This window comes from Leucopleurus acutus (assembly GCF_964270905.1).
Source record: "Leucopleurus acutus genome assembly, chromosome: 11".
NCBI classification, from domain to species: Eukaryota; Metazoa; Chordata; class Mammalia; order Artiodactyla; family Delphinidae; genus Leucopleurus; species Leucopleurus acutus.
In genome coordinates, this window is record NC_139152.1 from 44,473,871 (window position 1) to 44,489,532 (window position 15,662).

The 15,662-nt window shown below is 54.1% G+C and overlaps 1 protein-coding gene across 1 annotated transcript; it reads right to left on the reverse strand.

Annotated features, from left to right (window-relative positions):
* Positions 1–10,262: 10,262 nt before the first annotated feature.
* Positions 10,263–12,604, reverse strand: GPR84 (G protein-coupled receptor 84). The gene is made up of 2 exons (XM_082849958.1): positions 12,533–12,604; positions 10,263–11,623 (listed from the first exon to the last, which is right to left on the reverse strand). The coding sequence occupies exon 2, from the start codon at positions 11,613–11,615 to the stop codon at positions 10,425–10,427; it is 1,191 nt and encodes a 396-aa protein (XP_082706084.1). The 5' UTR covers positions 11,616–11,623; positions 12,533–12,604; the 3' UTR covers positions 10,263–10,424.
* Positions 12,605–15,662: the final 3,058 nt, after the last annotated feature.

Genomic DNA, 15,662 nt, shown 5'->3' on the forward strand with positions numbered 1-15,662 from the left:
TGGCATCTCCCCGGCCACTCGCCTGGAAATCGGCGCCAGGGGTGGGGTAGGGATGGTATTTTCTCAGTGGGAGTCCCAGGGAACTGAGCGCTACCCCACCACCCCCGAAGCCAGCTGCCTGCGCCCGCCTCAGCCATTAGTAACCTGGAGACGCGCACCTGCGTGGGGGCCGCCTGCAGCCCCGGCGCCCTCCCTGCACCCTCCCTGCACCTCCCTCTCCCGCTCCGAAATGGCGCTGAGCGGGTTATTTATCGGAGCCAGTGGTGCTCCAGAAGGTCAGGACAGTGGTGTAAATAACCTCTCCTCGCCATTTCCCCGTCCTTCCAGAGCCTGCTCCCCTCCCCCTCCTCCACCTTTCTTCGCACAAATGAATGTGGCTGGGCTGGCGCGGAGCCTGGCCCTGCATCTTAATGGGGCGGTGAGCTCACAAGATGGATTTAGCTGGGGGTTTTATGGTTGCCGCGGCGACAGGAGAATGCTTTGGTTTTCTTTACCCCTTCCCCTGCAGGATTTGAAGCAGAGGGGGAGCGTGGGGAGCCCTTCTCTGCACTGCAATCTGAAGGGTCTCTGTCACCTCTACTGCTTGTGAGGTAGGCCTGTTAATTCTGGGGTTAGGCAAGAGGGACTGCATTAGGACCTTAGATAGGAAAGGATGAGGGAAGAAAGGCAACCAGAGGGGGAAGGCTCTCCAGCGTCAAGGCATGAAACCTACAGTTGTCCAGTCTCGCCTGCTGTTTGAGAACCTAGCAATTCAGTTCAGCAACTGTGGGGCAACTGGGCCCAGGGTCACCCTCAGCAGATAGAAAAAGAAAAATGCTTGGGTATAGCACCCTGCAGTGCTGCATGGAGAGTTAGGGTACAGGGGGCTGGATGAGGGCTAGGGATTTTTGTCTTTGCCTCCCTGAGGTGGGGGGAGAGCAGTGTTCAGTAATTAAGGTCGCTGTCCTAACCTTCCTACTCATCACCCAGCGTTGGCCCTGCTGGGGGGTGGGCCGTGTCAGTTTGAGAGGTGAGGGCTGCTGATCAGTGACGGGTGTGGAGAATGGTGTTCTATCCAGTTCTCAGACTTGGAATTCTCTGAGCTTGTTTCCCCAGCCTGGCCTGGTTTGAACTTTTCCTGCCTTCTCCGTTTCCCACTAGGAATGGAACTCTAGTTCCCCGGCCTACCCAGTCCTCTGGCCAACAATTTCCTTTCAGGACTGTGAGCAAAACCATTCCCAGCCCTGACTGAAGCAGAGACTGGGGAGTAGGGTCAGACTGTCTCCCTCCTTTGGTCTCTTTCTGTCTGATTCTGGGCCTCTGTCTCTGTTTGTGAGCCTTTCCCTCTTCCCCAGGGGATCCTGGGAACCCCTCCTCCCCCATCCCCGTCCCTCCCCTTTGGCTGGGAAAGTGACTACAGCCTGAATAGTGCCAGACACCTGCCTGCCAGATGTGGCGATTTCCCATTCTTCTCTCCCTCCTCCCCAAACGTCTATCCTCTCCCCACCCCACTGAGCAGAGGGAGCCCCCTCAACAGTGATTTAGTGCTGCAGCCCCTCTTCCTCAGTACCCCTCTCCAGTTCCTCTCCCTCCCCCTGGTGCCCATGCCCCCCCTTTTTTCCTGGTACAGCCTCCTCCCACCCCGGGGTGCTGGCTTGTGTAAGCCCCAGCTCCTGGACTGGAGAATGAATGGGTGGGGCAGAGGTGATTGGCCTCTGTTTCACCCATGGGAGAGTACATCAGCAGGGCTGAGGACAGTGGCAGCCAGAGCTCATGTCATTCCCACTGGTGGGGCAGGGAGTGGGTAGGCGAGCAGGAGGTGAGTGGAGAGGGAACTGGCTCTCCAGGACTATCTGCAGAGGAGAAAGAGGTCTGTGAGACCTTCCCAGGTAGGTGGGAGAGCTCGAATTGTTCGGCTGCCTGGTGGACATGGCATCTGTGTTCCTCTGGCTGGGTCTCCAGATCTTGTCTCTGGATCTGTGTCTCAGTATGACTCAGTAGATGCCCCTCGGCTCCTACCCTTCAGACTGACCCAAAACACACACTTAAAGGGAACCCTTAGTCCTTACCCGTCTCTCTTTAGTGTTTGCCCTTCTGTGTCTTCTCTGTATCGATCTCTCTTCCCTCCCATTTCACCCTCCTCAATTTGTCGAACTTGTCTCGCAGTCACCTGGCCTCCCCCACCTCCATCCATCCCATGTCCTAACACAGTATGATCCCAGACCTCCCATCAAAGCAGAGACTCTGATTCAGAGTCACTCATTTCTCCTTGCCATCCCTCTTTGCAATCTGACTGTCCCCCAGGGCCAGACAGAGTGCTCTGGGGTGGCAGTGGGCTAGAGGAGGGCTGGGCTGAAGAGCCGCAGAGGCTGGAGAGGCCGATGGAGAGTCCAAGGAAGTAGGAGAGGTGGGAGGAGCGGAACAGGAAGATGGAAAGAAAAAGTGACTGAGAGACAAAGAGGGCAGGGGCTGAGGGTTAGCAGAAAGCCGGCATAGCAAACTGGAAGAGTGAGCGAAACCCACACAAAGAGAGCAAGGCTGGGAGCAGAGAGAAAGAATGGAGGTGGAGACAGGAAAGTCAAAGCAAGAGAAGGCAGTTGGAGAGGGGCCGGGCAAGGGGCAGGCTGGCCCTCCTGGGCGCCCTCACGCTGCTGGGCCAGAAATCTTGCGTGTATGCGCATGTATGTGTGTCAGTCTGTCCGTCTATGCACGTGCATGCAGGGCACAGGCGTGGAGGGGTGTCTGGTGGGGATAGAGATGATCCCCACAATATTCTCATTCCCCCATTTCTTTCAGCAGCTTCCTTCCTTGAGGCACCCCATACCAACCCCCCCACCCCAGTATTCCTGATGCTCCAGGGGCCATCCCCAAGGTATTTCCAGGATTCCAAGGAATCCTGGCTTTTTCACTTGGAATGCAGGCCTGCTGGAATGTGCAGTCAGGATCTGCAGCATCAAGAGGCCCCATCCCCTCACTGCCCACCCCCATGCCTGCTCACCAGCTGCTCTTGTCCGTCTTCTCCTCCCACTCTCCTTGTATCTCTCCCTCCTCCACACTGACCCCTCCCCCAGCCTCTGACCCCCAGCCGCCTGGGGCCTGGGTTGGAGGGAAGACAAAGACAGGATTTATCACCAGGATTGAGAAGCATCCCCGAGAATAGGGCTGAGGGCAATGGCTGACCTCCCTGGATGGGAGGGAGTGCTTGGCCAGATGCTGGGAGGCAGGAAGCCTGGGTTCCAATGGCTCCTGCTCACAACCCTCACCCCCCGCCCCTTCCCACTATAACCTTGCTCTCTCCTTTGTCCCTGAAGACTGAGGAAACAGAGACGATGGCCTCGACGTGGCTTTAGGCCTCTGAAGGAAAACCTGGGCGGAGGGAAGAGATGAGATTAGTGTTTTAGGGTCGTTCTTTTATGGATACTGGGGAGGATTTGGAAACCAGGTAGAATCAGGTGCCAGTTATTTCCAAGACTAGAAAGGAGTTCAGGTTTAGCCCTGCAACAGGCGAAACGAGATGAACTTCCCCTAATCTAGAAGGACTTCTCCAGAACAGGCCCTGATTGCCAATAAAGAGGGAGATAAAGGTGATTATGGGTCCTGAAAAATGGAAGATACCGTCTCACCCGGAAGCGGAGAAAGAAATGGAATTCCCCAAGGGTTACTAGCTCCAGGCCCCGTTGAGAAGGCCTTCCTCGGGCTTCCCTGGTGGCGAAGTGGTTAAGAATCCGCCTGCCAACGCGGGAGACCCGGGTTCGAGCCCTGGTCCAGGAAGATCCCACATGCCGCGAAGCAACTAAGCCCGTGTGCCACAACTAGTGAGCCTGCCCTCTAGAGCCCACAAGCCACAACTACGGAGCCCAAGTGCCACAAATACTGAAGCCTGTGCGCCTATAGCCCGTGCTCCGCACCAAGAGAAGCCACGACAATGAGAAGCCTGCGCACAGCGACGAAAAGTAGCCCCCGCTCATCACAACTAGAGAAAGCCTGCACACAGCAACGAAGACCTAACACAGCCATAAATAAAGAAATACATTTATTTATTTATTTTTTTTAAAAAAGGGCTTCCCTGGTGGCGCAGTGGTTGGGAGTCCGCCGGCCGATGCAGGGGACGCGGGTTCGTGCCCCGGTCCGGGAAGATCCCACACGCCGCAGAGCGGCTGGGCCTGTGAGCCATGGCCGCTGAGCCTGCGCGTCCGGAGCCTGTGCTCCGCAACGGGAGAGGCCACAACAGTGAGAGGCCCGCGTACCGCAAAAAACAAAAAACAAAACAAAAAAAACCTTCAGATTGGATTTTAAAAAAAAAAGTAGGTCTTCCTCCCTGAGACCTCCAACTGCCTCCTGAGAAGATGAGGAGCAGCTGGACCCTGCCTTTACAGTAAATAGATTATTGGCCCGAAATTGTCTCTACTCAGCAGGCAGGGTGTGTGCTCAAGGAGAGGGAACGGTATGATCCAGGAGTTTCCGAGAAACCAGACCATATATCTTTCAGTGGACAGCCACCCACTGGAGGCCCACTAGCCCCTCCAGAATCTCAGTGTGTCAGGGGCCTCCGCAAACCCAACTCTGAAGCTGCACCACTTCCAGCTCCTGGCACCCAACATCCTGCTTGCCGCCTTCACCCTACTGTCCCAGGAGAAGGCTGCTCAAGTTATCTCCAAGTGAAAAGAGGATGGAGGGAAGAGAAACCGAGGCAAGTGGGAGCTTCCCGTCCAGCAGCCTCTCACCACAATCCCACCAACCCATTCCCACCCAGGGGCTGATGAGGGAGACCTTCTCGTGGTTTCTTTTTAGGCTCTTCTGCAAGCTGAAACCATTCCCTCAATTCTTGATGGAAAGCCAAAAATTGGAAATTTCAGTGGGAAGCATTCACGGGTTGGGAGGAGAGACTGGGAGAGGACAAAAGAACTGGGGGTGGGGTGGGGATTTGCACAGGGTAAGGAAAAAAACAGGAAAAGGGAGATGTGAGCATCTCCTTTTTCCTCGCTCCCTCTTCCCCCAATTGAGAAGGCAGATTTACAGCACTGGTTTGGGGAGGGGGGTGAGCATGAGGAAGACAGATCTGCAGTTCTGCCCTCTGCGTGTCTGGGTACTTAGCTTTAACTCCCCCATTAGCATCAATCCCCATCTTGCTGCCCATCCGTCTTCTGACATCAGCTCCTTCCCCTCTCTGTAGCCCAGGCTCTCTGACCCTAAGTGGCTCTTAAAGGGCCAGTCTAGACCTTTCTCTCCCTCCCTTCTCCCACTCCAGGCAGCACAGTCCGGCGTCTGTGCTGTGGCCATCGTTGCTGAGGCCACAGTGGATGGGAGGCACAGTGTGCGTGTGGACGGAGGGGGCAGCTCTTCCCCACCTCCCTCTGTTCTCTTTAGGTCCCCCTATATCATGGACCCCCTCTTTGTTCACTACCTCCCCAAGCCAGAGCAAGCCCTCTGGTTGGGCTGGGAGTCACAGACACGGCTCCTGGAGCTGAGGGCTGGAGAAGTCATGTGGACTCACAGGACAGATCCTCTCTCCCTCTCTCATTTCCTGGAGGCCCAGGGGTATCGTGAACTACTGGCTGTTTTTAATTCCCAGCCAGCAGTGGGGGTGGACAGGCTGGGGGCTTAGACTCCTAGGAGATGCCCTGAGCCCTGCATTCCCAGCCTCCTTTCCCAGGGACCCAGGCTGTGGTCTGTGGGGCGGTGGAGGATTTCAGATCTTCCTCTCCCAGTGAGCAAGGTGACAAGCCAGAGAAACCTGCCTCTGAATTTCCTGGCTCCTCTCCCTTATTCCTCAGCAACTGAGTGTAGGGGGGCAGAGGGGAAACTGGCTTCTCCCCATTTCTCTCCGTCTTCTGCAGAAATGCTGTAACTGCACGCAAGGAGGGGTGATAAGAATGCCAGGATGACTGGAGAGTTCCTCCCCCATCTGCCTTCAATCCTTTCTGCTGCAAAGCTCTGCAGTCCTCTGAGGGGCTCTCCAGGATAGTCAAAGGCCCTTTCTGATATCTGAGAGCCATTCGCCACCTCCCTCAGTGCTCCTTTCTCTGGCTCAGAATGAGAGGGAACTGGTGGGTGGGGGCCTTGGGAAAGCGTCCGTGCTAAAAGTAGGAGCCCAGCGCTGCAGCCCCTCCATGGCCCCTTATTTATATCACCTTCCAAACCTCACTCTCAAAGAAGCATAAATATTCCTAATTCCTGAAGGCCAGCCCTGAACTCATAAATTTAAGCGGGAGGAGTGAGGTGTAGGAAGGGGAGCCTACTGCAGCCTTGAGGAAGTAGAACATCTCCTGGGGGTGGTGTCTGACTTGTCCCCGGGCAGACGCCTATGGGTCTTCACTGAGAGGAGGAGTTGTGGCTCTCAATCGTTCCTCTAGGGATTCGCCTTTTCTCACGCCCCCACATAAAAACCAAACTTAGTTCTGTCTTCTCCATTAGTTTCCATCCTTCTCCCTCTCTCTTTTCTTGCTATTACCTTCTAGTTCTTTCCTGCGCCCCTCTCCCCTCTGTGCTGCGCTTTTCTCTACGTGTTTGCTCCTCCAAGTCTCCCCCTTTTCAGAACCGTTGTCTGAAGAGGAAATTTCCATCTCGTTCGGTCTGGTTAGTGAGGTTTGAAAAGAAAAGTCTCTCTCCGTGCCCGGAGCTCCCCGCTTCTGCCCATTTGCCCCCCTCATACACGCCCTTTCTTTTCAGTCTCTCCCGTCTTCTCCTCAGAGCCCCCCACCCTTTCTCTCCCTCAGTCTTCCTTTTCTCCTCAGCCTTCCTACTCCTTGGTCACCCCCTTCGCCCCCTCAGTTTCCCCTTCGCTCTTCAGCTCAGGATTCTCTCTCCCTCTCCAATCTCCTCTTCTCTCCCTACTCTACCCCATCCTACCCCTCAGATTCCTCAGCTCCTGTTCACCCCTTCAGACCTCCTCGTCTGCTTCAGTTCCTACCACCACCACGCCCCATTTTCCCCTCCCAATGGATGAAAGAGGAGGAGAGGTCTCGAGGAACAGGTAGAGGGAGTGCGGTTCCTTGAGGGGAGGGAGAGCAAGGGGAGAAAAAGCAGGGGATAGGAAGGCGGAAGCGGTGCAGAGGGGAGGGGCAACCTCATTCCCCAGCGGCGCCCCCCCTCTCCTCCGCCACCGAGCCATAAATCAGGGCCAAGGCGTTTTGGCCAATGACAGAGTGACTCGTAAATCGGCCTGTCAAGCTCAGCCAATGAGAGGCAGCGTTAAATCAAGTCCTGTCAGCGCTTGGCCAATGAAAGGCCCTGGGCCGACCATAAATCTGCCTGTAAGAGACAGCGAAAGAGAGAGAGTGTGCGGACGAGCGACAGCGGGGTGAGGGACCGGGGAGGGGGCGCGGGGAGAGCGGGCGGGGGGCAGGCGGGAGAGAACAAGGTCGGGAGAAAAAAGGCGATAACGGAGGTACAAACGATGAAGACAACCTACAGGAGAGACGGACAGATGCAGAGAGACAAAGAGAAGCCTCGAGAGATAGCGTCAGAAAGTCCGCGATAGAGCCCGAGACTGACAGAGATAAAGAGAAAAGAGAGACAGACACTGACACCCTCAGGAGGGCCCCCGTGACCCACTTCCCCAAGACAAATGCATACACTTCCCCGAGACACGCGTGAGCTCCGCACCACGAGGGACACGCGCGCAGTGCACACCCGCAAGAGAGAAAAAGCCTGAGAGATCATCCTCCTCTTCTTTAACCTCACTCGGCGCCTATCGAGATTAGGGGTGGGGTATGGGTGTGTGGGCTGTGGAGGGTGAGAGAGGAGGGCGTATCTTTCTCGCTGTGATCTGTCCTCTCTGGTCTCAGACTCCAGGGTTTCCTTCCGTGTTCCCTGAGTCATTTTTTCCCCAGCGACTGATGATTGGGAAGTCCCTCCTGAGGTCTAACCTCAATCCCTATTGCTGCTCCTTTCTACTTCCCAAAGCTTTTGAATCGCCTTCAAGGAATATGAAAAGTGAAGCCTTTTACAACCCTTCAGAGAACTCTCAACTTTCAGAATCTTAGGTTTGAGCAGGAAGGATTTTTAGGGATCATCTGGTCACTTGATTCTAGTTATAAAAAGGCTGCTGTGGGCTTCCCTGGTGGCGCAGTGGTTGAGAGTCCGCCTGCCGATGCAGGGCACACGGGTTCGTGCCCCGGTCCGGGAAGATCCCACATGCCGCGGAGCGGCTGGGCCCGTGAGCCATGGCCGCTGAGCCTGCGCGTCCGGAGCCTGTGCTCCGCAACGGGAGAGGCCACAACAGTGAGAGGCCCGCGTACCGCAAAAAAAAAAAAAAAAAAAGGCTACTGTCCTATAGTGGTTAGACATGTGGGCTGGTACTAAAGTCAGACTTTCGGCCCTCAAATCATGATCATATCACTTACTAGCTCTTGACTTCAGACAAATTCCTTACCCGATTTGTGCTTCAGTTTTTTCATTTGTAAGCAAGAGATTATAATAGATACTTTTTGGTAAATTTTGTAAGGATTACACAGAATAATATATTTATAGGATTTAGGACAGCACAGGGCATATGATAAGGGTGCACCCCACCCCCATCTTTGTACAGATTATAAAACCTGAGGTCCAGAATGATCCAGGGTCCTGCTCAGGTTCACAGAACTAATTATCAGAGAGCCTTGTTTGGAGCCCTGGTCCCTACACTCCCAGGCTGATGTTCTTTATCGGTCTGCTGTTCACCCCACCTGTCTGGACCCCTGCCTTAGCCACCTGAATTTGACTCAGTATAGGCTGCTGGGATTTTTGCGGGAGGAGGACACTCCGAAGCACACGCTCCTCATTAGGAGGCAGGATTCCTGGGCCCTGGAAGTGTGTTGAATGTGAGGGTATCAATCTGTCCACCCTGACTATGGTTCTTTCTGCCCTTGTCTTAATCTCTCTGGACCTTGTTCGCTCAAACCATGGACTTGGGGGCAGGGAAGGGACGGCACGCAGCCACAGCAGTGTCACCATCAACATGACTCTCACATTCTATCCCCAGTGCCCACCCTGCTCCCCCAGCCCAACCAGGTAGACAATAAATATCTCATGAAAAATAAGTGTCTAATTCTTCACTTTTCTTCCTAAGCTTTGGGGAAAAGGGAGGGGTGCGGATTCCTGGGTCTCCACCCCTGCTGGCCATGAGGGTGGTGTATCTCTGGACTCCCAGTCTTGCTGACACCTTCTGTCCTCAACAGGGAAGCCAGAAAGGAAACACAGAGAACCAGCGTCACCTGGTGGCCACAGGTGCTTTAAATTCGTGCATGTGCATTCGCGAGCACATGGGTGACAGGATGTCAGTTACACTGGAGGAAGGGAATGATATGCTCTCCCCTCAGCTTGGCTCCTGAGCCTTCTTTTTTTTTTTTTTAAATTTATTTATTATTTATTTTTGGCTGCATTGGGTCTTCGTTGCTGCACGCAGCTTTCTCTAGTTGCAGTGAGCGGGGGCTATTTGTTGCGGTGAACGGGCTTCTTATTGAGGTGGCTTCTCTTGCTGTGGAGCACGAGCTCTAGGCGTATGAGCTTCAGTAGTTGTGGCACACGGGCTCAGTAGTTGTGGCTCACGGGCTCTAGAGCGCAGGCTCAGTAGTTGTGGCGCACGGGCTTAGTTGCTCCGCAGCATGTGGGATCTTCCCGGACCAGGGCTCGAACCCATGTCCCCTGCACTGGAAGGTGGATTCTTAACCACTGCACCACCAGGGAAGCCCCCTGAGCCCTCTTAACTAGAGTCTCTGTTCGGCTTTCGTAATCCAGGATGACAAGAGCAAGTCTGGGGGAAGGGAGGGGCCAGGACCCAGGTGAATTAGCTCCAACAAGTGTGACCTTGCTAGGGCGGCTAGAACACCCTTCTGTCATTGCCTCAGCTAAGCTCAGCTCCGTTTCCACAGAGTGAGGAGTTCTTCCCCGTGACCATTCTCTTTGGATAGGGCAAGGGCCAGGAGGCTGGACTCCCTGGAGGGCCTATCAAAGCTGGATTTCAAAACATTTTTGAGCTGAAAAAACCTGTTTGCAGTGATGGGGGACCCTGGCAGCAGTAGTTAGAGGTGGGGGCCATTTCTGGGAAGTTACGCAAAAGGCAGACCAATCCTCTTAAACCAACTCACATGTTTTATACCTGAAAACCCCTCAGCTGAAGGCTGTGTCCCTGGTCTTCCGCTTCCTGCCCCTCCCTGCTCTGACCTAGGTCCCCCCAAACCCTTAACTATTAAGTTCCAGCTGCAGACCAACCCTGGCCTATTTCCTTCTTCCCCAAAGATCACACCTGAATGTGAAAAGGACAGGTTTTGTTTATTAATAATTAATAACGCACCTTGAGCAGCCTAGGGCTGAAATGTTGAGCGAGGGGTGGAGAGGCCTGGTTTGGGGCTTGGGGAGAGGTTGTCTGTGGAAATTCCCGAAGGTCTTTCATCTCCTCTCACACCAGCTGACCACCTTAGTTCTGGAGGAGACATCTCCAGATTCTGGTGACTGGGGACATAGTTCTAATGGAACCTACGAAAATTCTGGGGCCCTCGTTTTAGGAGGGAGCCATAGGCTTGGCGGAATTGGCGGTTCATGGCTGCATAGAGCACAGGGTTGATACAACCATTGAGCCAGGTGAGGTTGGCAGCAAGCATGTGGACAACCCGGGGAGCCCGGACCTTGGCATCCAGGATGTTGAGCAGCAGGAAAGGGATGTAGCTCAGGGAGAAGCAGAGGAACACAGCAAAACACATCCGAGTCACCTTCCCAAACTCCGATGGAGAGTCCTGAGCTCTCTGGGCTCTTTTAGTTGTCCTGGCTTTGGCAGGCTCTCCTGGAGGACTTTTCTCTGCCATTTGCTTAGCTGCCTTGCTGTTGCTCTTGTCCCCCACTGCTGATGAGTCCCCTTCCAGGGTCTGGGTGGTGGCAGCACTGACCGGCTCAGATGAAATCCCCTCGCTGTGCCCTCCTGTTGCCAGCCCACTGTCCAGCTCCCGGAAACGACCAGGCGTGGCCTCATCTGTCCCAGCCACGTTGTTGGAGTGGATGCTCGCCTGGCGCAGCTTGTACTGATCCAGCGCCTGTGCTGCTCGCTTCACCTGGCGGTGGATGAGGCAATAGAAGACGCCGACACTGCTGAGCCCAACCACAAAGTAGATGCCCATGAGGATGGTGGTATAGGGCCGGCCTCGAATGCGATCAAAGCTGCAGGTGCAGACTACGGGCACCAAGACATAGACTGGCCAGAGGGGAGCAAAGCTGGCCACACCCACCACCCAGGTGCTCACCAGGGCTAGCACGATGCCCTTGGCACTGAAAATATGGGGAAAGAGCTTCGGGTGGGCAATGAGGAGGTAGCGTCCCAGGGCGATGAGGCAGAGGGTGAGGATGGAGACAGAGTTGGACGCAAAAAGGAGGAGCCCAAAGACCCTGCAGAAGGTGGCACCAGTGCGCCAGTGCAGGTGGAGGTAGGTGTCCACAGAGAAGGGCTGGAGAAGGGTGCAGTAGAGCAGATCGGCCACTGTGAGGTTGGCGATGAGCAGGTTGAAGCGGGTACGGAGCCTGGGCTGGATGGCCAAGGCCAGCAGGGTGAGCACGTTGCCCACAGTGCCTGTCACGGCCACCACCACGCCCCAGCTAACTGCCACATAACGATAGCCCAGCACCGACTCATGGTAGCAGGAGAAGTTGGCATCAGAGGTGTTCCACATGATGGAGGCTGAAAGGGGTGGGGTGGGGGGAAGAGGGAGTCAGAACCTGACCTTGAACTTAGATCGTTCTCTTTTTTGAACGAAATTTTATTTATTTATTTATTTGGCTGCTCTGGGTCTTAGCTGCAGCACGCAGGAAACTTTGTTGTGGCGCGTGGGATCTTTAGTTGCGGCCTGCGAAACCTTAGTCTCAGCATGTGGGATCTAGTTCCCTGACCAGGGATCGAACCCGGGCCCGCTGCATCGGGAGCGTGGAGTCTTAGCCACTGGACCACCAGGGAAGTCCCTAGATCTCTTGAATAACTCTGGGCTCCTGAACATCTGAACCACTCCAGGATCTCACCAGCCTCCTGAGCCATTCACAGGCCTCTTCATCCCAAGATCCCCAACCCCTTCCTTTCCCATTTTCAAAGATTTCCCCAAAGTTTTATCTAACTTTAATTTCTGTCCACTCCGAACTCCCAGCCTTTTCAATATCCATCCAGATACTCTCAGTAACCCCAGCACCCTCCGACCTTTCTAACTCTTTCCCTGTCCCTTAAGACCACCCAGGAGTCCCCTCTCCTCTGTATTCAGGAGAATAGTACCCTCTGTCTGTAGTCCCAGGCCTCAGGGTTTTTTTTTTTTTTTTTTTTTTTTGCAGTACGCTGGCCTCTCACCGTTGCGGCCTCTCCCACCGCGGAGCACAGGATCCGGACGCGCAGGCCCAGCGGCCACGGCTCACGGGCCCAGCCGCTCCGCGGCATGCGGGATCCCTCCGGACCAGGGCACGAACCTGTGTCCCCCGCATCAGCAGGCGGACTCCCAACCACTGCGCCACCGGGGAAGCCCCCAGGCCTCAGTTGTTTTCTGTTTTTACCACCTGGGAGATGAGGAGACAGAGAACGTAAAGGTACACCCACCACCAAAGTACTCACCTGAGTCTCCCAGCCTTCAAATCTCTCTCCGGTGGAAGATGTCCAACTCATTCAAAGAGCAGTCCTTTCTGGTGGGCAGTCAGGCTTCAGACAGGAGGTGCTCTGCTCTCCTGTCTCCTATTATACTAGACGGAGAGAACAAGTAACTCCCCAGTTACACAACCTCAGCCACTTCCTCCCTTGCTTCCTTCCTTGCCTCTCTGGTCCTACTCACTTTGCCTTAGCTAGTGAAATCTGGGCTTTTCTGTTGAAATTTCCCTGTTACTCACCCCAAAGCCTTATCACTCCTTCAGTTCTCCTTCCTGAAACCCAAGCTCTGTTTCCTTCCTCTCTTTGCACGGCAGGACACCTATAAGATCATTGCTGAGAATTGCTGGGACAGGGAGACAGAGCATCAGAGTATCTGGGCCACTTCTCAAGGGGCCAAAGGATAAGACCAAGTTCTAGGAGCAACTCTAGGCACCCCAGAAGCGTTGAGTTTGTTTTGGGAGAACACTGCCTTCCCTCTCTCCAGAACTTGGAGATAGTTCACATCTGAAAAAGGATTCAGACGAAGAAAGGTGGGAAATGGAGCATCTAGGATGCTGGCTTCCCGCCCCACAGGGCCTCAGGCTCCCAATCATTGGTTCATTCATCCATTCACTCACCAAAAACGTATCGAGTGTCTACTATGCATTGGACTCTGAGCTAGACCCTGGGATGGTGCATGGCCTTGTGAGTAGTCTAGGGGAGGAGACAGATATGTAAATATATAAAGGCCTAATTGGTCCTCTGAAGCAGCTGTCAGCAAAGTTTGGCCTTTGGGCTAAATCTGGCCCACTATCTATTTTCATATGGGCCACGGGCCAAGAATGTTTTCTTTCATTTTAAAATGGTTACCCGGGGCTTCCCTGGTGGCGCAGTGGTTGGGAGTCCGCCTGCCGATGCAGGGGACAAGGGTTCGTGCCCTGGACCGGGAAGATCCCACATGCCGCGGAACAGCTGGGCCCGTGAGCCATGGCCACTGAGCCTGCGTGTCTGGAGCTTGTGTTCCGCAACAGGAGAGGCCACAACAGTGAGAGGCCCGTGTACTGCAAAAACAAAACAAAAAAAAAAGGTTACCTATGTAGGTACCTACATAACACCCTCAATTTTACCTCTTGGCCAATACAACCTGAAATATTTGCTATCTGGCCCTTTAAGAAAAAGTTTGCCGACCCTCTGTGAAGTGCATCAGAGACTTGGAGAAAAGGAGCGAACTGCCAAGGAGGGGATCAGGAAACGGTTCACAGAGAGACACCTGAACTGGATTGTGAGTGATGAACAGGAGTTTTTTTGGCGGATAAGTAGAAGGACGTTCTAGATAAAGGGAGCAGGATGCACAGAGTCACGGAGGTTTAGGTAGAGGTGAACAAAGGATGTGAAGGAGGGGCCCAGAGGGAAGATCCTGGAGAGGTGAGTGGGGTCAGAATCAAGGAAGGCCTTGTGCGCCATGCTGAGGAGCTGGGGTTATATCCTGGAGGAGATTTACACTTGGAGAGCTGTGAGTAAGGAGTGAAAGCCTGCAGGCCAAAGGGAGAGAGACCAGTAAGGAGGCACCAGTTCAGACAAGGGGTGGGCAGGGCCTGAGTTAGGGCCAGGGCTGGTTTGGTGGGCATGCTACCTGCGCGTGTAATCGCACAGGGCCTTGTGCTGAGAAGGGTCCAGTGCTTGAGTTAATGCTCTGCAGTCAGCCTTGAGATTGTTTTTGAACACTTTGCTTTTTCATTTTGCACTGGGCCCCACAAATGATGTAGCCGGTGCTGGTTAGAGCGGCGGTTGTGGGAATAGAGAACAATGATCGGGATCCGTAGGTCCTTAAGAGGTCAAATAGGGTTTATTATTATTATTATTATTATTATTTGTGGTACGCGGGCCTCTCACTGTCGTGGCCTCTCCCGTTGCGGAGCACAGGCTCCAGACGCGCAGGCTCAGCGGCCATGGCTCACGGGCCCAGCCGCTCCGCGGCATGTGGGATCCTCCCGGACCGGGGCACGAACCCGCGTCCCCTGCATCGGCAGGCGGACTCTCAACCACTGCGCCACCAGGGAAGCCCAAATAGGATTTATTTAATGACTCATTAGATAAAGGGTTAGGAAGAGGGAAGGCTAGGAAGACTCCCAGTTTTCCAGGTGGATGGTGGTTCTCTTAATCAATGAGATAGGGAATGTGGGAAGCATAGCAGGCTTAGGGAAGGAGGTAAATAATGAATTCAGTTTTATACCAGATTTGAAGTACCTGTGGGACATGCTAATATCTCAGCCCCTCTAACCCCGATTTCTTCCAGCCCCCCCCTTCCCACATGTGATCGAGCCCCGGCTTTTCTCATTCCACTCTCCTATTCAGCCACTCCTGCCCCTCAGACTTCTAGATCTCCAGTCTCTTTTTTTGAGCTAGATCGACCTGAAACAAAACAAAACACACACACACACAAACCCCCAAAACTCCTTGTTGCGTTCCATTTCTGAGCCTACAGCAAACTCCCCCCAACAACTTCATAATTGACTAGCTCAGGAGGCCCCTCTTCCCCCTCTCCTTCCTCTTTGACAGTCGTCATGTCATCCCATCTTCCCTCCCCCTTTCTTCAGCAAGACTGAGAAGTGGGTAGAGAGGTGGAAATGAGCAAAGAGAATGCAACTCAGGATGGGCCCATGTAGAGACTGGGTTCTGGTCTGGCCTTTCTTGTTGACCTTCTGCTGCCCAGCTGGACTAGAGCAAGGGGGGGGGGGTCACAGAATCACTGGCTGCTCTTGTGAGTGTGTGGTCGAGTCGAATTCTGAAGACAGAGAAGAGACCCCTTCCCCCAGCATCATGTGGGAGGCAGTGAGCGATGTGTGCTCTCTTGTCCCATAGACCATTTAGGGAACCAGTTGAGAAGGCACTCTAGCATACCTGTAAATGGCACGGTCCCAACACTTTAGTCATGGATCCATGAAGTCTCAATGAACTTTTAAGAGACCCAAACCTGCTTATTTTGCAGATGGGGAAGTTGAGGTCTCGAGAGGGTAAGGACTAACCCTAAGGTCACTGTTTACATTGGGGCCGAGCAGAGCCTACAGCTCAGATTCCCAAGTCCCTGCCCCTACTTATTCCCATGCCTTGAGGGTTGCTG